General features: G+C 43.6%; 1 protein-coding gene across 2 annotated transcripts in view; it reads left to right on the top strand.

Annotated features, from left to right (window-relative positions):
* RNASET2 (ribonuclease T2) overlaps window positions 1–23179 on the top strand; it is a 200511-nt gene that overhangs the window by 168399 nt on the left and 8933 nt on the right. For both annotated transcript variants that reach the window (XM_069769450.1, XM_069769451.1), the window contains exon 9: window positions 10747–10821. In XM_069769450.1, the coding sequence (XP_069625551.1) occupies window positions 10747–10821 (75 nt within the window). The remainder of the gene's footprint in view (window positions 1–10746; window positions 10822–23179) is intronic.

A 23179-nucleotide genomic window follows, 5' to 3' on the forward strand; every position in this document is an offset into this window, starting at 1 on the left:
TGAGTTTTGTCCACATAGTGGCTGCTGGCCTAGCTTCTGGCAAGCTGGCAGAGAGAAGGGTTGTTAAACTGGATCGTATCCAGAAGGTCAAAGTCCGGGACAAAATATTTAGGCAGGGACATCGTCAGGAGAATGTCAAGATCAGTAACTGGACTTAAACAGGCAGAATTGGAGCGGAGTACATGAGTATAAACCAGGGTAATTAGAATTAATAGCAGGCAGCTTTGAGGCTTTGGTTTAAATGGGGAATATCCCCACCCATTGCTCCCAGAGGATAGAGCTAATTATATCTAATAACTAGTTCTCTGCAGCAATACACAGTTGAACTGGAGGAAGGACAACAAGTCCCAGGTATTCTAAAGTTTTACTTAATCTATAATTAGCATTAAGGCGACACCACCTTGTGACAAAAGGAAAGGTCATAGGAGCCTGTTCAAACTAAGTTGTTGTGACGCTAGTCACATCTCATGGCTAAGCCATGAGTAAGAGTGGTCAGAGAATCCATGGTCAGAAGCCAGGAGGGTAATTCAAACAGAAGGAAGAGACAAAAGCATAATCGGGTAACTTTCCGAGGTCAGAGTACCAGGAGGATAATGGATCAGAGCTGAAGGGGTTAAACAAGCGGATGGTCAGAACGAAGTCCAAGGTCAGGCAACAGATCAAGCATATAGAACTCAAGGCACAGGGATCACAAACCTCACAAGATGAATGTATATCTGGCAGTGGTCTCTGAAACTCAGCTCAGTTAAGTAGGCATGGCCATTACCCGGGATAGTGAACACCTGAGACAGCCGACGCCTCCCAGTTACAGATTGGCTAGTTGAGCTGTCAATCAACACACCAACAGCTCAACACGCCCCTGAACCAGACTTAATGGTCATGCTGTCAAAGTACTGACAGCTTCAGCATGCCACTATACCAGATTAAATGGCTAAGCTGTCAGTAACTACATCCCAGACACTCTGAGGGGTGGAACTGTGACAACGTGACAGTAGCCTTTCTTCTAGGGAGGCCACCGGACCCCCAGGCTTCACAGGAAATTTTATATGGAAGGCATTGACTATCCGATTGGCCTTCACATCTCAAGCAGGGACCCAGGATCTCTCCTCTGGTCCATATCCCCTCCAGTGGATGAGGTACTGGAGGGAACTACAGACCCTCCAAGAATCTACAACCCTCTGAACCTCATACTCAAGGCCATCGTCAACTGAAATCAGAGGAGGCGGCAATGAGGGAGACAATGCAGAACGGACATAATCCTTTAATAGGGATTTATGGAAGACATTAGGGATGCGAAGCGATGGAAGAAGCTTTAACCTAAATGCCACAGGATTGACCACCTCTAGGATCTCATATGGACCAATAAACTTTGGACCCAACTTTGCAGACGGCACTTTAAGTTTAATGTTCCTAGACGACAACCAAACCTTATCCCCATCATCAAAGAAAAAAGGCAGGTAGCACTCACCGATCCTTAAAATTCCATTCTTTATTCAGTCACAATATATATATATATAGATAGATAGATAGATAGATAGATAGATATAGATAGTGCGTGTATATATTTATATCTTCTCTGTCAGCCAGTGCTTGTGTTCCAGCCATAAAACCCAACGGACCTATGCTGCAAGAACGTTCCCCGTCTAAATTAATGTTATCTGCATATTTGGAGAGAAAAGTTTTATGTAAATGGATTTTACTGACAGACTTAAATAGATCGATGGTAAGGCTGTGTGCACACGTTCAGGATTTTTCGCGTTTTTTGCTTTTTTCGCTATAAAAACGCGAAAAATAGGCATACGTTAAGCATCCTATTAAATGCAATCCGCAATTTTTGTGCACATGTTGCCTTTTTTCTGTGGTGGAATCGCATTCCGGAAAAAAACTAAAATGTTCATTCTTTGTGCGGAATCGCGGGGATTCTGCACATATAGGAATGCATTGATCCGCTTACTTTCCGCATGTGGCTATGCCCACCATGCGGGAAGTAAGCGGATCATGTGAGGATGGTACCCAGGCTGGAGGAGAGGAGACTCTCCTCCAGGCCCTGGGAACCATATACCTGTAAAAAAAAATAAAAAAATAATTAAAATAAAAAATCGTGATATTCTCAACTTCTTACGTCCTCGGCAGCCTTCCCGCTCCTCGCGATGCTTCCGTTCCCAGGGATGTTTTGCAGCAATGACCTGCATAGGCAGCATCAATAGTAAAAAGTTGGTCACACTTGTCAAAGACTATGTTTGACAAGTGTAACCAACCTGTCAATCACTTTTCCAAGCGATGCTAGAGATCGCTTGGAAAACGCTAGTATTCTGCAAGCTAATTACACTTGTAAAACGCTTGTGTTTAGCTGGAAAACGCATACCAATTCCGCATGCGTTTTACCCGCGACACAGTTGCAGAATTGCCGCGGAGATTTCCACAGCAATTCCGGACGTGTGCACATAGCCTAAAGCCTGTCAGATTAAATTCTTCAGGGATACAATAGCCCAAACCCTTAGATAATAGCGAGAGGTGTGCAGGGTTCAGATGGTGACTTGTGAGATTTACGACGTGGTCTTCCAAGGACTCGATCAGCGCCTCTGTCTCCATGAGACATGTTTCCTCTTGCGGCGCCGGCCGATTATGCCTCTTCCTTCCCCCCTTCGCGTTCTCCTACTAAAGGGAGCCCAGCACCTGCCATCTCAGCTGTTTCCACTGACGACCTTTCTGTTGAACTGACCGAGGCAGCTGCTCCTTTACTTAAGCTGGAGTCTGACTCTCTAGTCAAGTAGTCTCTCTTATACTGTTGATTTCGTTTTCTTTTCTTTCATTTTATTTTGTTTGACAAAGTTTCTACCTGATGGTGTATTATTGTTATATGAATTGCTTTTATTCCATGAGAAAATCTGTCCAGTTTCAAAGTAGTTTTTGTCACAAACAAATTTATCCCGCTTTCTTTGTTTTTTTTCTGCTTGTATCGGGATTAATTTGCTGTCCATTTTTTTATTAAATAGTGACCATTGATTCATAGTAACATAGTAACATAGTTAGTAAGGCCGAAAAAAGACATTTGTCCATCCAGTTCAGCCTATATTCCATCATAATAAATCCCCAGATCTACGTCCTTCTACAGAACCTAATAATTGTATGATACAATATTGTTCTGCTCCAGGAAGACATCCAGGCCTCTCTTGAACTCCTCGACTGAGTTCGCCATCACCACCTCCTCAGGCAAGCAATTCCAGATTCTCACTGCCCTAACAGTAAAGAATCCTCTTCTATGTTGGTGGAAAAACCTTCTCTCCTCCAGACGCAAAGAATGCCCCCTTGTGCCCGTCACCTTCCTTGGTATAAACAGATCCTCAGCGAGATATTTGTATTGTCCCCTTATATACTTATACATGGTTATTAGATCGCCCCTCAGTCGTCTTTTTTCTAGACTAAATAATCCTAATTTCGCTAATCTATCTGGGTATTGTAGTTCTCCCATCCCCTTTATTAATTTTGTTGCCCTCCTTTGTACTCTCTCTAGTTCCATTATATCCTTCCTGAGCACCGGTGCCCAACACTGGACACAGTACTCCATGTGCGGTCTAACTAGGGATTTGTACAGAGGCAGTATAATGCTCTCATCATGTGTAGCCAGACCTCTTTTAATGCACCCCATGATCCTGTTTGCCTTGGCAGCTGCTGCCTGGCACTGGCTGCTCCAGGTAAGTTTATCATTAACTAGGATCCCCAAGTCCTTCTCCCTGTCAGATTTACCCAGTGGTTTCCCATTCAGTGTGTAATGGTGATATTGATTCCTTCTTCCCATGTGTATAACCTTACATTTATCATTGTTAAACCTCATCTGCCACCTTTCAGCCCAAGTTTCCAACTTATCCAGATCCATCTGTAGCAGAATACTATCTTCTCTTGTATTAACTGCTTTACATAGTTTTGTATCATCTGCAAATATCGATATTTTACTGTGTAAACCTTCTACCAGATCATTAATGAATATGTTGAAGAGAACAGGTACCAATACTGACCCCTGCGGTACCCCACTGGTCACAGCAACCCGGTTAGAGAATATACCATTTATAACCACCCTCTGCTTTCTATCACTAAGCCAGTTACTAACCCATTTACACACATTTTCCCCCAGACCAAGCATTCTCATTTTGTGTACCAACCTCTTGTGCGGCACGGTATCAAACGCTTTGGAAAAATCGAGATATACCACGTCCAATGACTCACCGTGGTCCAGCCTATAGCTTACCTCTTCATAAAAACTGATTAGATTGGTTTGACAGGAGCGATTTCTCATAAACCCATGCTGATATGGAGTTAAACAGTTATTCTCATTGAGATAATCCAGAATAACATCCCTCAGAAACCCTTCAAATATTTTACCAACAATAGAGGTTAGACTTACTGGCCTATAATTCCCAGGTTGACTTTTAGAGCCCTTTTTGAATATTGGCACCACATTTGCTATGCACCAGTCCTCCGTTAACCTACTTTGTAATTCTTCCTGTGTTTTAAGCATATCTGCATTCTCCACTTCATAATTCTGTAGATTAGATTTCAAAACTAGGTGTAACAATTCTTGTGAACACTTTAACATGATTTTCTCCCAATTGGTGCGGAAGGACAGATCTTCCCCAAAGTGCGACATTTCTTTCCAGACTCTCAGTCCACGGGGAACTCTCCCACTTTCAACATAAGATTTCAATGAGTTATTTGTCCAAAACAGTCTTATTTCCCTCTCGGCTAAATTCATTAGCTTATATTCCAAGGATTTGGTACTCAATGAATGTATTTTGTCACTCTGTTCACACTCCTTAAAATAACCCCCTACATCCTCCCGGCCAGGTTGTAAGCCTAATCTGACTGCTACAGCTTCTGATTCCTTCTCATTGGACATCATTAAAACAATTCTCAGTTGCGTAGCACTAAAACGGCCAACCAGTTTTGAACAAGTGTGCCAAGTCTTAAACATGTAGCTATACCCCGTGTCAAGTGCAGAAAGCAGACAGCACCGCCGACTTCACTGGATCTATGCGCCTTGAGTGCGGTATACAGATTTGAGCTGTGCCTCAGGATCCCGGGTGCTCCTCTGAAGAAAACATGTAAATACTGTCCATCAACAAACAAAAAAGGCAGGTATAACTCACCGATCCTTAAAATTCCATTCTTTATTCAGTCACGATTATAAAATCATCATGACCTGGGAGTGTGAGAACAGGAGTGTGCAGGTGCTGATAACTGCCATTTCGCGCTGATGTAGCACTTCTATGGGTCAATGGTTTGAAGGATGTGACGTGAGAAGAAATATCTCCTCCAAGGCATACTCCTTCCACCACACTCCTCTCCCATCATCTAGTGAAATACATAAAAAACAATAAAATTACATATAACAATACTACGAAATATTTATCTTATGACTAACACTCGAGTGGTAATGTAATTCTTCACTAATGAAGAGAACTGACAGGGGCCATGGCAGCCAACTATTGGCGGCTGGAAAACATGTTTTGTTTGCACCAATTATTACCATATTCTTTCCTTTCCCTAAAATCACCTTACAGAGAATTTAATATGCTAAGAATTGCTTATCTACAAGAAAATCGACATATCCACTCTAACGTTCAATCCCACCGGACCCATCGCGCCTGTCTGCATAATCCACCTGGCTTCACGTCTCAGCAATAAATTGTGCAAATTCCCCCCTCATTGGGACAGAATGACTTTCTCTATACCTGCAAATGTCAAAATATTAGGATTACCTCCATGCTTTTCCCTAATGTGGTTGATCAATCTAGGTACTCCTTTGCCAGAGGTGATAGATTTAGTGTTCCCTAAACCTCACATATAGGGGGGTATGGTTTTGCCTATGACGTTTTGCATGGACAAAAGACCACATACACCACGTGGTCTGTTTTGCATGATATAAATTCTGAAACCAAATGACTAACTGGTCCCATGCACGGTCCGTGATGTGATGCTTACAGAACGGGCAATGACCACATCGGTGATTGCCTCTCGGGATTCCCTGGTTTAACCAATTCGTACCCTCCTTCTTAATGCGATTTCATACTAAAATATCCCTCAACCTTGTGCTACGTTTACTGGAGATAGGGGGACCCCTAGCTACAAAGTCTGCTAAATCCTTGTCTCTTTCTAGGATATGCCAATTCCTCCTAATGGAGGAACGTATCTGATGATCCATCGAGCTATATTGGAAACAGAAAGTAAACCTCTTATCTTTATTATTCACAGGTACCATATTCCCCGACCTATATCTCTCGTCGGTTGCACCTTCATTCACTCTTTCCAGTGCTGTCTGTAACAGTGTGTCTGGATATCCTTTCTTTTTTAACCTTTGACACAACTTTGTGGATTGTGTGGCAAAGCCCTTGTGTGTCATTAACTCTTTGCACCTTTAACAGGTGACTATACGGCAAAGACTAGTATGTATCGGGTGGAAGCTATTGTAGTGCATTATCGAGTTAGTTGCTGTCGGTTTCCGATACAAAAATATGCAGACAGACCCATCCCTTACCCCCAATATTAAAAACCGGATCCACCGAACATCTTCTATCGGCCTTACGTTTTTGATAAATCTGGGCAATCCCAATATTCTTTTGAACCTCCCTCAAGACATACCCAAGTCTCTGTACGGCGACCTGCACCCCAGGGTATTCAGAATTAATCCTAGAAAAGTTGCCAAAATGGGGATGAAAACCATAATTACATAAGAATGGTGAGGTTCCGGTAGACTGATTTACTCGATTGTTGAAAGCAAACTCAGCGAGAGTTAAAAATGAAGACCAGTCCTCCTGTTGTGCTGCCAAAAAGCACCTTAAAATTTGTTTCAAAGATTTTGTCCTCTCAGTCTGACCATTGGTTTCAGGGTGATAAGCAAATAAAAATGAGTCAATTCCTAGTTTATTGCAAAAGCTCTCCAAAATTTAGAGACAAATTGTGCTCCCCTATCAGACACAATGTTCAGAGGGATCCCATGTAACCTTACAATGTGAGAAATAAACAACCTGGAGAGTGTGTCTGCATTAGGTAATCCTGACAAAGGAACAAAATGAGCTTGTTTGCTGAATTGATCAACTACCACCCAGATAGCAGTCTTCCCATCAGACAGAGGAAAATCTGTAGTGAAATCCATGGACAAATGAGTCCATGGTCTTTCGGAAATAGGCAATGGAGCCAATCTCCAGCTGGCCGGCTATGACTGACTTTGGCGCGTGCGCAGACGTCACAAGCAGATACAAAATCTTTAATATCCTTATGCATGGATGGCCTCCAAAAAAAGTCTAGCAATGGCTTTCCTTGTGGCAGTAACCCCAAGATGGCCACAGAATCATGAAATTCCTGTAACACCCATAACCTTAGGTACACAGGCACAAATAATTTGAACCCTGGGGAAGTAGAAGGAGCCAACGACTGGGCTTTACGAATCTCCTCTTCCAGCTCTGAGGTTACCATAGACACCACAAGACCCTGAGGAATAATGGAGGATGGAGGTTCTGGAGGAGAAATGGAATCTAGAGAAGATAAAGCATCAGTGTCATGATCCAGACCTGGTTTTGAGTCCTGTCTTCCCTTTTCCTGGTCTGATCATGTAAGAGGTTAACTTTTCTCAGCCTCAGTCTGTTTTCAGGTTTTGCTATTTATCTCTGCTGCATTCTTCAGGCGGTGTCAGTTATAGTTCTGCCTACTGCGTGTGTAGCTGCCTCTAGTGTATCCTGATTTGTCCAGCTGCGTTAACTGCCTGAACCTGTGTCTCTTTTTTCCCCTATCCCCGTCTTGACTCAGTGTTTCCCTTTTATGTGTTCACTCCCTGGTTTTGACTTGGCTTAATCCTGAACTGTTTGTCTTCTGTCTTTGGCTTATCCGCTCCTGGCTGTTACTGACTTTTTGGCTTGTCTCTGACTCTGTGTTTTGTCTATTCCAATTGTACTGCGCTACTTACTATATCGACCCGGCTTGTTTGACTTTCCTGTTGCCACCTAGTGGTAGCCCGGTGGCCTCGCTGCTGCACAACAGGCCCACTTTGTCTAGGTTCAGCCCTCCTTCCACTCTATGGCCATCTAGTGGAGCTTGCGCCTACCTGCATTGCAGCAGCTTGACAATCATCTTTCACATTTTTAGACCCTGGCCTGAATGTAATAGAAAAATTAAATTGAGAGAAAAACAAGGACCATCTGGCCTGTCTTGGAGTTAACCTTTTAGCCGATTCACTGTAAGCTAGATTCTTGTGATCAGTGATTACCGTAACTGGATGAACTGCCCCTTCAAAAAAATGCCTTCATTCCTCAAAGGCCAATTTGACGGCAAGTAACTCCCGATTCCCAACATCATAATTTCTCTCTGCCGGTGATAATTTTTTAGAAAGAAAAGCACATGGACGCAGGTAAGTCAGAATTTTGGGCCCCTGCGATAAGACTGCCCCCAACTCCGATCTCTGAAGCATCCACCTCCGCAATGAATTGTTCTTGGAGATCAGGTTGGATTAGAATGGGTGATGACATAAAACACTCTTTGAATCTTTCAAAAGCCCCAATATCTCCCCAAGCGACCAAACCTTGAGAATCGCCCCCTTACGTGTAAGGTCAGTAAGTGGTTTAGCAATTTGTGAAAACCCCTTGATAAATTTTCTGTAATAGTTGGTGAATCCCAGAGAACACTGCAAAGCCTTAAAGGGACACTGTCACCTGAATTTGGAGGGAACAATCTTCAGCCATAGAGGCGCGGTTTTCGGGTGTTTGATCCACCCTTTCCTTACCCGCTGGCTGCATGCTGGCTGCAATATTGGATAGAAGTTCATTCTCTGTCCTCCCTAGTACATGCCTGCACAAGGCAATCTTGTGTATTATGTATTACTGGTACACAGATTTTGCTATTTTGTACATGCCAAAAGCCAAACCAGAATCTCTCAATGTGCAGACAGTGCTTACCAGAGGAGCATTGTATGGCTTATAAGCCTCCTTACACTGGCATGTCAATCTGCACAAGGAGAAACGTTACCATTATATCACTGCTCATTACACATGACAGAGCTGCTGGCTGAGCTGCTGAACGTACAGACAGGAAATCGCTCTACTCTGGCTGAAAATTTTGCATTTCCGTGCTGTCACTGCACATGTCAAATTGTCGCATGCGGACGCATCCGCATACAACGCATGTTCCTGCATACCCAATGTTCAAGATAGGTACGCAGGACACATGCAGAGTAGGCGGAGTTTCAGGGAGGAAGGGGGAAGTGCGCTGCCATCCGCAGCCCTCCCGACCGCAAACGTAAAACCAGCCTAACACAAAGAAAATCTGTGCGTGTGTAATACACAAGTAAGCACTATATTATTGGTAATAGTAGCAAGGTCAATACAGTATGTTCTGACACTATCAGAAAACAGTGATGCGATTAGATACAATATCTATTCAACATTTTATACATACGCTGTTCTTAATGTTCCTATTATCTAGCAGTTAAAAGACTATAAATGTCTGTCTCAGCTTAACTGGCATCACTGTTGGTACTAGGACCGTCCCCGTTGTAGTCTCTGTAAGCTCCTCTGATCGTTGCACTGGCCCTAGTGGAGACCACTGGTATTTCCCACTAGGCCACAAGTCCTAGATAAGCCAGTCACTGGGTATTCAGTGTGCTTGTTGCATTGGCCATCTCTGTTCCCTGAAGCACAGCCCCAACCCACATCCTGTACCGTACTTCTTCGCTGGAAGTAACAGCCCTCTGCTACATCCAGATTGTCTCCCAAGCCTTGTTCCAATCTGGTCACGGTCTTGTACTGGTGTTGCTTACAGTCTTCTAATGGCACTGATTACAGTCATCTATGGCATTTGACCGAGCTCTGCCAATTCCATTTCGATGGTGGCTGTAAGCCCGCTTTGCTGCAACACAATCTGCCTGGTACAGGTTCTGGCGCCAACTCTACCCAACCAGGTGTCACCTTGGTGTCGTCTTTAATCTCTTTCCCAGGAACATGCACTTCCACTCTTGGAATTCCTACTACTACAAATTCGTTCTTTATGTTCATTTTTGCCTTTGACCAGCAGTTGGCGGTGTTAGTTTGCAGTTACTTAGCTAAGCATCAACTGTACTAGTCTTCTTTGTTGTCCACCTCCTTACACCTGTCTAGAGGCTACAGGTGTAATGCCTTAGCCAACACTGGCCACACTGGATGAAGCGTGTCAAGGTATTGCTGCCATGTGGAGAGGCTGAGGAAACTGCTTGCCCCATCTTGAAATATATATCTTTTAATCAGGCTGAGGTTTAATGGAGTGAAAAAACAAGGTATTTCCTAGATCCTGTTGTACAGTAGTGTCTACAAGGTGGGTTATTACCAGCGACTGAAAAGTGCTGACAAGTGATTCTGTTGTCTAACCTGCCATGTGCAAGCCATACCTCCCTTAGATTTTATTTTATGAAGTGCTACGGTTTTCTATATTTAATTTTAAATGCACTGGGACAGAAAATAATTTTGGTTGAGTGTGAATGTTGCTATAGCTGGGATGCTATTCAGTAAATGTATATGCATACATGAGTAGCTCTTAATATTGGGAACGAATTGATCTAGTTTTTGCAATTTAAATGTACCTCCTGGCACGCTGAAATCTCAGGTTGGCGTTCAGTTGAAATTATATGCCATATGAAGTGGCTTTACTTGTCCTCCACAGGTCATCTTCATTTTAGCAATAATTTGTGCAGATGTAATGTTTTTCATTATATTTATTTTGATTTTTTAGGTGAAAGAGATCAAAGACGCAATTTTTAATGCATTTGGAATTAACCCAAAAATTCAGTGTCTTCCTCCACATAAGGTAACAGATTTACATTGCTGGTAATACATATTTGTCCTATTATTTCCATATTTGTCAGTTCAATCAAATATTTTTTTTAGCTATGTGATTTTTAAGACACGTTTCTACTAAATTATTCATGTGTTATTGCCACAGAAGACCAGGGCTGCACAAGAATGATTGGTCCAAGGGCCACATTGTCATACTGAAGCTATACGAGGGCCGCACTAAAAAGTAAAGGGGTATTACTTTCTGTGACACCTATGGCATATTGAAAGTAGATACCATAAATATCTGATGGGATTCAAATTCTACTGTTTACCTGCAAAACTCAGGACTCATGGGACGATCATACTGAGATTTTTAACAAGGATTTAGAAATAGATTCTGCTTTTAAATCCACATGAAAAACCACATCAAATATTATTTAAATACGTTTCCAACTGATTTTAATGGGAAATTTTCCTTTAGTGCACACAGTGCTGGTTTGTTCACGTTATTTTGAATATTTCATAGTTAAACCCTAAACGACTGCTGATACGCCTTTTAACAGCAACAGTTAATGGGTACTATATTTCTCAGCACCGCTTTTTAATGGCGCTGAGAAATAAGTAGATAGTGCCCCCAGTGTTGGAAATTCTCCAGGGTCTCAACTACCGGGGGTAGCTGAGTCCCCAGAGAACATGATTCAGTTCGATTTTTACCAACCCCAGTCATGTGATCACCGTTAGTCACTGAATAACTGTGAACACATAAAAAAAAAGTCCGATTTTAAAATCCATTTCTCTCTCCTCTAATATGATCTGTCATATCAGTGAGAAGAGAAATGGGGTCCCTCGAGCCCCCTATAGTACCTTATATACCAGATCAGTGTTCCCCTGCTCCCCCTCCTTCCTCCGGCAGAAAGAAAATGGCGGGCGCATGCGCAGTGCACCAGCCAAGATCTGCCTTCCTGCACCCGGCATCCGAGGAGAATTTTCTCATTGGCTGCTGGCTTTTGATTACTGTGATAGACCCTATCACAGTAATCAAAACTCCCAAATATTTGTAAATTTGGCAAAGCTTGGACTGAGGCTCTCTTCTTTCCTTGAGAGAAGAGAGATACACTATGTCCAAGTGCTGCCCTGTCAGAAACAAAATAATTTCTGTGTCTGCAAACCCTCTAAAAACTTCGATTATCCACCCCTGTTCTGCGTAATCCCTGCATCCCTATTGTCAGGGGATTCTACAAAAATATTTTTTTTATCTTTTGTTTAGAACTTTTTACGGTTAGGGTTACACTTATTAGGGTTAGGCTTATTACTGTTAGGCAGTATAAAAATACTAGTGTTAGATTAGGTTTAGTTTTTTGTTAGGCAGACAAATAAATAAATGGCCTGCAGAACATTTAGCGCAGAGAAAGCGTACAGCCTGCTTTGTCCCGGTCGCTCCGGCAGTGAAACGTAATCTGCCTCTGAAGTAGAGCAGTTTTTAGGCAGTGACGACAACTCTTCGTCCACAGAATCCCACAGCCCGATGGTAGAGGAGTTGGTCATTACTGCTCAAATTCAGAGGCAGGACCAAGTACAGCAGTCCTCCCCACCAGTGTGGTATAATGACACTTCATTTTCCCCTCAAATTCCACCTTATTCTGCAGCCCCTGCAATAAAATGTGACAGTCAACGAGTCCTTGATGAGTTAAAAGGGCCGTTTGTCATTCCGCCAATTTATCCCCTCCAAACGAGCCAAATACGGTATTAAACTGTATAAAACATGTGAGAGCTCATCAGGGTACATTTCCATCTTCCTAATTTATAAAGGTAGGGTCCACCAAATCAACCCCCCAGACAATTGGCACCCCAGGCAAAATTGTCTGGGAGCTAATGACGCCCTTTCTCCATCAAGGGTATCACGTCTACACAGACAATTACTACATAAGCATCCCCCTATACCAATCCCTCCATGCTGCAAATACAGGGGCCTGTGGGGCTGTCAGAAAAAACTGAGTGGGGTTTCCTTCACAGTTGGTGTCCAGACGTTTGGAGAAGGGGGCGTCATTCTCACTCACAAGTGACCAACTTCTTGCAGTGAAGTGGAATGACAAGGAGGACGTCTACATGCTGACCACACTGCATGCAGACATCACTGTGACAGTCAGAGACAGGGGCGCCACCAGGGAACAAACAGAAACCAATCTGTGTCACAGATAATAACAAATGGTGTTGACCTGTCAGACCAGGTTCTGCAATCATACCTGGTGACGCGGAAGACCAGGGCCTGGTACAAAAAGGTGGTAATCTACCTCATCCAAATTGCTACATACAACAGTTTTGTCCTGTGCAAAAAAAATCTCAAGGACCGCTCACTTTCTTCCAGTTCTGGGAAAAATTGTTGAGGATCTCATATTTGAGTCGATGGCACAGGGGAAAGCCTTCGAGTCTGAGGATGTCCTGAGACTTGCAGAGTGCCATTTTTCTTGCACTGTCCCTGTCACTCCCACCCAAAAGTATCCACAAAAAGATGTCGGGTTTGTAGGAAGCATGGTAGACTGAGTGATTCCCGGTTCTATTGTCCCACATGCCCATCCCAACCAGGCCTTTGTAACTCCCCTTGTTTTGAGATCTTCCACACATCTTACAATCAATTATTAGGGGGGGGGGGGGTTTAATAATTTACATTTTCTGCTTAGTGGGCCCCAGTAGAGTAATTTTTATGGAACAAGTAATGAAGAGAATATTTTCTTCAGCGAGTTCCATTTTACCCCATTTCACAAATAATTCGAGGAATTGATCAATCACATACCAAACTACCGTTCAGACAAATTTTCGTCCACGTACCCATGTCTGTACACTCCTGAGTGTGGACCCCACAAATGTTTTTGAAAAGTCAGGTCATCTGAAAATTAATTCTAGTACTTGAGTACTCTCAAACATGTTTGACCATTTATCTAACTTTGACTGTTTTTACGACTGTCTTGCTATACAAAACTTTTGCTTCCATTTATATTACTTATATTTATGTTGGTGATATGGGCATTATCATTTTATTGGAGGATCTCTAGTTAATGAGGAAGTTCCATACTTATAGACTATGGTCTTTACTGTATGGTTCTTGCCGAACCTCTGGTACCAGACAATACTTTATGGGTTCTGTAGAGAATTGGTTGTTTTGTGCATATAGTGGTTCCTACCTTGGCTGCTGGGAGCTTGCTATGGTGTACCACATCTATTGGCACATTAGTCTCTCATATAGGGATTGATGGAGCTAAATGAACGTTGCACGACCAGTCTCTGAAAGTCTTTGTCATTCTAGCCCGCTGATGTACTTTCATCTTCGGAACAAACTCCGCCTTGCCACATAGTTGACTGCACTTTCCTCCACATTTTGCCCTTCGTTACAGTACAGTTTATTCTTCCTACTACTATATATGCAAATGTGGGGCAGCTGTTTTGTTAGCAAGACTAAGTTTTATAATCCACCAATGTGTTTTTAGGAGCATGCCTCCCTCTGTGAGTGATAATTCCTGGAAGGATTTTCTTGTTTGCTCAGTGTCTCTGTAAGCTTTGAATGGGTCCCGGAACTTGTTCAGTTTTACCCTAAAGACCAAATGGTGAGCCATCTATTATTATAGGCAAAGCCGTGTGTCCAGTACTCCCATTGGTGCCATATTGGATATACACTGCTCAAAAAATAAAGGGAACACTTAAACAAAATATAACTTCAAGTAAATCAAACTTCTGTGAAATCAAACTGTCCATTTAGGCAGCAACACTGTTTGATAATCAATTTCACATGCTGTTATCCAAATGGTATAGACAACAGATGGAAATTGGCAATTATCAAGACACACTCAATAAAGGAGTGGTTCTGCAGGTGGGGACCACAGACTACATCTCAGTACTAATGCTTTCTGGCTGATGTTTTGGTCTCTTTTGAATGTCGTGCTTTCACGCTCGTGGTAGCATGAGACGGACTCTACAACCCACACAAGTGGCTCAGGTAGTGCAGCTCATCCAGTATGGCACATTAATGCGAGCTGTGGCAAGAAGGCTTGCTATGTCTGTCAGCATAGTGTCCAAAGGCTGGAGGTGCTACCAGGAGACAGGCCAGTACACCAGAAGACGTGGAGGGGGCCATAAGAGGGCAACAACCCAGCAGCAGGACCGCTACCTCAGCCTTTGTGCAAGGAGGAACAGGAGGAGCACTGCTAGAGCCCTGCAAAATTACCTCCATCGGGCCACAAATGTGCATGTGTCTGCACAAACTGTTAGAAACCGACTCCATGAGGATGGTCTGAGTGCCCGACGTCCACAGGTGAGGGTTGTGCTCACAGCCCAACACCGTGCAGGATGCTTGGCATTTGGCACAGAACACCAGGATTGGCAAATTCGCCACTGGCGCCCTGTGCTGTTCACAGATGAAAGCAGGTTCACACTGAGCACATGTGACAGAGTCTGGAGATTCCATGGAGAGCAGTCTGCAACATCCTTCAGCATGACCAGTTTGGCAGTGGGTCAGTAATAGTGTGGGGTTGAATTTCTTTAGAGGGCCGCACAGCCCTCCATGTTCTTGCCAGAGGTAGTCTGACTGCTATTAGGTACCGAAATGAGACCCTCAGACCCCTTGTGAGACCATATAATGGTGCAGATGACCCTGGGTTCCTCCTAATGCAGGACAATGCCAGACCTCATGTGGCTGGAGTGTGTCAGCAGTTCCTGCAAGATGAAGGCATTGAAGCTATGGACTGGCCTGCCCATTCCCCAGACCTGAATCCGATTGAACACATCTGGGACATCATGTCTCGCACGATCCACCAACATTCCGTTGCACCACAGACTATCCAGGAGTTGGCGGAGACTTTAGTCCAGGTCTGAGAGGTGATCCCTGAGGAGACCATCCGCCGCCTCACCAGGAGCTTGCCCAGGCATTGTAGGGAGGTCATACAGGCATGTAGAGGCCACACACACTACTGAGCATCATTTCCTGGTCTTGAGGCATTTCCACTGAAGTTGGATCAGCCTGTAACTTCATTTTCCACTTTGATTTTGAGCATCATTCCAACTCCAGACCTCCGTGGGATATTAGTTGTGATTTACGCAGATAATTTTTAGGTTTTATTGTTCTCAACACACTGCACTATGTAATGAATAAATATTTAAAACTGGAATATTTCATTCAGTGATATTTAGGGTGTGGGATTTTGGTGTTCCCTTTATTTTTTTGAGCAGTGTATTTCTGAACACATAAAAAATAGTGCAATAAAATTTGAGGTGTGTTCTTTAGAATGTACAAAAAAGAATCCTAAGAGAGTCAGTGAAAAAAATGCAAATTGTAAATTTTCAAACTTGTGTTGCATCAACTGCATAAAAAATGGTGGCATCAAACTTACCCCCCTAGATAAATAGATTAGAGGGTACAATTTACAAAAAACACATTTATGAGGGATTTTTGTTGCTCTTGAACCACACAGGCTCTGCAAATATGACAATCTTTCAAATAAAGCCAAATTTGTCACGGTGCCCCTTCCTATCTGAGCCCTGCCATTTGTCCAAACAGAACTTTTTGACTACATATGGGATATCACCGTGCTGATAAGAAAGTGGGTAACAAATTGTGGCGTCCAATTTTTGGTAATCTGTCAAAAGTGAGAAATTCAGGTCTAAAACAAGATTTTTGTGGGAAAATTTTTTTTCAGTATTACGACCTAATGTTGTCAAATTATGTATTGTACCTGTGGGTTCGAATTGCTCAATATACCCCTGGATAAAATCTTTGAGCGGTGTAGTTTCTAAAATGGGGTCAGTTGTTGGGGGTTTCTGCTGTTTATTCACATCTCCAAACCAGACATGGCATCCGCTCTCAATTTCAGCCAATTTTGAGATTAAAAAGTCAAACGGTGCTCCTTCCCTTCCGAACTCAGCCGTGCGCCCAAACAGTGGTTTACCCCCACATGTGGGGTATCTGCGTACTCAGGACAAACTGCATAACAACTTTTGGTTTCTAATTTGTCCTGTTACCCTTGGGAAAATAAAAACTTGGGGGCGAAAAGATCATATTTTTTCCACAAAAATTATTTATTATTTTCACAGCTCGAAGTCATAAACTTTTATGAAGCACTTGGGGCTTCAAAGTTCTCACCACACATCTAGATAAGTTCCTTGGGGATTGTGGTTTCCAAAATGGGGTCACTTTGTGGGAAGTTTCCACTGTTTAGGCACATCAGGGGCAAATGCGACAGTGTTGCCCGATCTCAATTCCAGCCAATTCTGCGTTGAAAAAAATCAAACGGCGCTCCTTCCCTTCCAAGCTCTGCCATGTGCCCAAACAGTGTTTTTTCCCCACATAAAGGGTATTGGCGTATTAAGGAGAAATTGCACAGCAAATTTTGTGGTTTATTTTCTCTTTTTATAAAAAATTGGTTCTGAAGTAAAATGTTTGTGAAAGAAAGTTAAATGTTCACGTGAAGGGTTAACACAGAGGTCTTCAATATGGTTTTGAGCACCTTGATGGGTGTAGTTTTTAGAATGGTGTAACTTTTGCACATTTTCTGTCATATAGACCCCTCAAAGTGACTTCAAATGTGATGTGGTCCCTAAAATAAAAAAAGTGTTGTAAAAATGAAAAATCGCTTGTCAATTTTTAACCATTCTAGCTTCCTAACAAAAAAAAAGTTTACAAAACTGTGCTGATGTAAAGTAGACATGTGGGAAATGTTATTTATTAAGTATTTTGTGTGACATATCTCTCTGATTTAAGGGCATAAAAAATCAGTTTGAAAATTTGTAAATTTTCAAACTTTTTGCCAAATTTCCATTTTTTCATGAATAGATGCAAGTCATATCGAAGAGATTTTACCACTATCATGCTGTACAATAGGTCATGAATAAATCAATCTCAGAATCAGCGGGATCCGTTAAAGTGTTCCAGAGTTATAATCTCCTAAATTGACAGTGGTCAGAATTGTAAAAATTGGCTTGGTCAATAAGTAGCAAATCGGTTCTGTCACTAAGGGGTTAAACTACAGCAAGCTTATTCAGAGAATATTTGAAGCATTTTTTGTATTTGCATTTGCTGTAAAATCCGCTTTTTAATCTTCTTTAAAAACTGTGTGTGAAGAGGCCCTAAAGAGGAATACCGTATATACTCTAGTATACGCTGACCCGAGTATAAGCCAATGCACCTAATTTTGCCATAGAAAACTGGGTTAGCTTATTGACTCGAGTATAAGCCGGGTATGCATTGTCCTCTCATCCCTGTCCTGGTATGCATGAATCCCCCTTTCACTGTCCGGGTATGGGTGGCTCCCACCATCCTGTCCTGGTGTGTGTGGCTCGCTCTGTCGCTGTCCTGGTATGCATGGCTCCTCCATTCTGTCCTGGTATGGTTGGCTCCCCCCTCCTGTCCTTATATGCATGCTTCCTATTATTAAAAAAACAACCCCTTTCTCACCCTCCAGCGTGCCCTTGCGGCATCTTGTTGGTGCCGGCTTCCAGTTGCTCTTCCTGTGCTGAGCGATCACATGGCACCGCTCATTAAGGTAATGAATATTCCCTCCACGCCTATGGGAGTGGAGATGCATGCATATAAGCACAGGAAGAGCAACTGGAAGCCGGCACCAACGAGATGCTGCGAGGGCACGCTGGAGGGTGAGTAGGATGTCTGTTGTGAATTCTGTGGCAGAGCTCCCTCCTGTGGTCACAAGTGGTACTTCGGTTGATTCTCTCTATGAGCTTCCGTTGGTGGAGGAGAGTGGTACTGCGGCTTCTGAGTTTCCTTCCTCAGGTGATGTGGGGAAGTCGTTAGGTGCTGCTCTATTTAACTCCACCTAGTGCTTTGATCTTGGCCTCCAGTCAATGTTCTAGTATAGGACTTGCTTCCTCCTGGATCGTTCCTGTGGCCTGCTGCTCTGCATAGCTAAGTTCCGCTTTTGTTATTTTGTTTGCTGTTTTTTTCTGTCCAGCTTGCTTATTTGGTTTTTCTTGCTTGCTGGAAGCTCTGGGACGCAGAGGGTGTACCTCCGTGCCGTTAGTCGGTACGGAGGGTCTTTTTGCCCCCTTTGCGTGGTTGTTTGTAGGGTTTTGTGTTGACCGCAAAGTTACCTTTCCTATCCTCGCTCTGTTCAGAAAGTCGGGCCTCACTTTGCTAAATCTATTTCATCTCTACATTTGTCTTTTCATCTTAACTCAGTCATTATATGTGGGGGCTGCCTTTTCCTTTGGGGTATTTCTCTGAGGCAAGGTAGGCTTATTTTCTATCTTCAGGCTAGCTAGTTTCTAAGGCTGTGCCGAGTTGCATAGGGAGCGTTAGGCGCAATCCACGGCTGCCTCTAGTGTGGTTGGAGAGGATTAGGGATTGCGGTCAGCAGAGTTCCCACGTCTCAGAGCTCGTTCTATGTTTTTGGGTTATTGTCAGGTCACTGTATGTGCTCTGACTTCTATGTCCATTGTGGTACTGAATTACCTTATCATAACAGTACTGGAGGCCCAAAGTACTAATGATTCTCAATAGAGGGAAAAAAGAAGTTCTGAGACCATTTTTTTTTCTCTGCACTGTGTGTTGCCTTTTTTTTCCCCTAGACATTTGGGTGGTTCAGGACACAGGTGTAGCGATGGACATTAAAGGTCTGTCTTCATGTGTGGATCAGCTCACGGCAAGAGTACAAAATATTCAAGACTTTGTGGTTCAGAATTCTATGTTAGAACCAAGAATTCCTATTCCTGATTTGTTTTTTGGAGATAGAACTAAATGTCTGAGTTTCAAAAATAATTGTAAACTATTTCTGGCTTTGAAACCTCGCTCCTCTGGTGACCCAGTTCAACAAGTTAGGATCATTATTTCTTTTTTACGTGGCGACCCTCAGGACTGGGCATTTTCTCTTGCGCCAGGAGATCCTGCATTAAGTAATATTGATGCGTTTTTCCTGGCGCTCGGATTGCTGTACGATGAACCTAATTCAGTGGATCAGGCAGAGAAAAATTTGCTGGCTCTGTGTCAGGGTCAGGATGAGATAGAGGTATATTGTCAGAAATTTAGAAAGTGGTCCGTACTCACTCAATGGAATAAAGGTGCGCTCGCAGCTATTTTCAGAAAGGGTATCTCTGAAGCCCTTAAGGATGTCATGGTGGGATTTCCTATGCCTGCTGGTCTGAATGAGTCTATGTCTTTGGCCATTCAGATCGGTCGACGCTTGCGTGAGCGTAAATCTGTGCACCATTTGGCGGTATTATCTGAGCATAAACCTGAGCCTATGCAGTGCGATAGGACTTTGACCAGAGTTGAACGGCAAGAACACAGACGTCAGAATGGGCTGTGTTTCTACTGTGGTGATTCCACTCATGCTATCTCTGATTGTCCTAAGCGCACTAAGCGGTTCGCTAGGTCTGCCACCATTGGTACGGTACAGTCAAAATTTCTTTTGTCCCTTGCCTTGATCTGCTCTTTGTCATCTTATTCTGTCATGGCATTTGTGGATTCAGGCGCTGCCCTGAATTTGATGGACTTGGAGTATGCTAGGCGTTGTGGGTTTTTCTTGGAGCCCTATTCCATTGAGAGGAATTGATGCTACGCCTTTGGCCAAGAATAAGCCTCAGTACTGGACCCAGCTGACCATGTGCATGGCTCCTGCACATCAGGAGGTTATTCGCTTTCTGGTGTTACATAATCTGCATGATGTGGTCGTGTTGGGGTTGCCATGGCTACAAGTCCATAATCCAGTGTTAGATTGGAGATCCATGTCTGTGTCCAGCTGGGGTTGTCAGAGGGTACATGGTGATGTCCCATTTCTGTATATTTCGTCATCCACCCCTTCTGAGGTTCCAGAGTTCTTGTCTGATTACCGGGATGTATTTGATGAGCCCAAGTCCGATACCCTACCTCCGCATAGGGATTGTGATTGTGCTATCGATTTGATTCCTGGTAGTAAATTCCCAAAAGGTCGACTGTTTAATTTATCTGTGCCTGAGCACGCCGCTATGCGGAGTTACGTGAAGGAGTCCTTGGAGAAGGGGCATATTCGCCCGTCATCGTCGCCATTAGGAGCGGGGTTCTTTTTTGTGGCCAAGAAGGATGGTTCGCTGAGACCTTGTATAGATTACCGCCTTCTAAATAAGATCACGGTTAAATTTCAGTACCCCTTGCCGCTGTTATCTGATTTGTTTGCTCGGATTAAGGGGGCTAGTTGGTTCACCAAGATAAATCTTCGTGGTGCGTATAATCTTGTGCGTATTAAGTGAGGCGATGAATGGAAAACTGCATTTAATACGCCCGAGGGCCATTTTGAGTACCTAGTGATGCCATTCGGACTTGCCAATGCTCCATCAGTGTTTCAGTCCTTTATGCATGACATCTTCCGAGAATACCTGGATAAATTCCTGATTGTATACTTGGATGATATTTTGATCTTCTCGGATGATTGGGAGTCACATGTGAAGCAGGTCAGAACGGTGTTTCAGGTCCTGCGTGCTAATTCTTTGTTTGTGAAGGGATCAAAGTGTCTCTTTGGTGTTCAGAAGGTTTCATTTTTGGGGTTCATTTTTTCCCCTTCTACTATCGAGATGGACCCTGTTAAGGTCCAAGCCATCCATGATTGGACTCAGCCGACATCTCTGAAAAGTCTGCAAAAGTTCCTGGGCTTTGCTAATTTTTATCGTCGCTTCATCTGCAATTTTTCTAGTATTGCTAAACCATTGACTGATTTGACCAAGAAAGGTGCTGATGTGGTCAATTGGTCTTCTGCTGCTGTGGAAGATTTTCAAGAGTTGAAGCGTCGTTTTTCTTCTGCCCCTGTGTTGTGTCAACCAGATGTTTCGCTTCCATTCCAGGTCGAGGTTGATGCTTCTGAGATTGGAGCAGGGGCTGTTTTGTCGCAGAGAAGTTCTGATTGCTCGGTGATGAAACCATGCGCCTTCTTTTCCAGGAAGTTTTTGCCTGCTGAGCGAAATTATGATGTTGGCAATCGAGAGTTGCTGGCCATGAAGTGGGCATTCGAGGAGTGGCGTCATTGGCTTCAAGGAGCTAAGCATCGCGTGGTGGTCTTGACTGATCATAAGAACTTGACTTATCTCGAGTCTGCCAAGCGGTTGAATCCTAGACAGGCTCGTTGGTCGCTGTTTTTCTCCCGTTTTGACTTTGTGGTTTCGTACCTTCCGGGCTCTAAAAATGTGAAGGCGGATGCCCTGTCTAGGAGTTTTGTGCCCGACTCTCCGGGTTTATCTGAGCCGGCGGGTATTCTCAAAGAGGGAGTAATTGTGTCTGCCATCTCCCCTGATTTGCGGCGGGTGCTGCAAAAATTTCAGGCTAATAAACCTGATCGTTGCCCAGCGGAGAAACGGTTTGTCCCTGATAGATGGTCAAATAAAGTTATCTCTGAGGTTCATTGTTCGGTGTTGGCTGGTCATCCTGGAATCTTTGGTACCAGAGAGTTAGTGGCTAGATCCTTTTGGTGGCCATCTCTGTCGCGGGATGTGCGTTCTTTTGTGCAGTCCTGTGGGATTTGTACTCGGGCTAAGCCCTGCTGTTCTCGTGCCAGTGGGTTGCTTTTGCCCTTGCCGGTCCCGAAGAGGCCTTGGACACATATCTCTATGGATTTTATTTCTGATCTTCCCGTCTCTCAAAAAATGTCAGTCATTTGGGTGGTTTGTGATCGCTTCTCTAAGATGGTCCATTTGGTGCCCTTGTCTAAATTACCTTCCTCCTCTGATTTGGTGCCATTGTTCTTCCAGCATGTGGTTCGTTTACATGGCATTCCAGAGAATATCGTTTCTGACAGAGGTTCCCAGTTTGGTTCGAGGTTTTGGCGAGCCTTTTGTGCTAGGATGGGCATTGACTTGTCTTTTTCCTCGGCTTTCCATCCTCAGACTAATGGCCAGACCGAACTAACCAATCAGACCTTGGAAACATATCTGAGATGCTTTGTTTCTGCTGATCAGGATGACTGGGTGTCCTTTTTACCTTTGGCTGAGTTCGCCCTTAACAATCGGGCCAGCTCGGCTACCTTGGTTTCGCCGTTTTTCTGCAACTCTGGGTTCCATCCTCGTTTCTCTTCAGGGCAGGTTGAGTCTTCGGACTGTCCTGGTGTGGATACTGTGGTGGACAGGTTGCAGCAGATTTGTACTCATGTGGTGGACAATTTGACCTTGTCCCAGGAGAAGGCTCAACGTTTCGCTAATCGCAGACGCTGTGTGGGTCCCCGACTTCGTGTTGGGGATTTGGTTTGGTTGTCTTCTCGTCATATTCCTATGAAGGTTTCCTCTCCTAAGTTTAAACCTCGTTTCATTGGTCCGTATAGGATTTCTGAGGTTCTTAATCCTGTGTCTTTTCGTTTGACCCTTCCAGATTCTTTTTCCATCCATAACGTATTCCATAGGTCATTGTTGCGGAGATACGTGGCACCTATGGTTCC

The sequence above is a fragment of the Ranitomeya imitator genome, chromosome 5, assembly GCF_032444005.1.
Source record: "Ranitomeya imitator isolate aRanImi1 chromosome 5, aRanImi1.pri, whole genome shotgun sequence".
Taxonomy (NCBI): domain Eukaryota; kingdom Metazoa; phylum Chordata; class Amphibia; order Anura; family Dendrobatidae; genus Ranitomeya; species Ranitomeya imitator.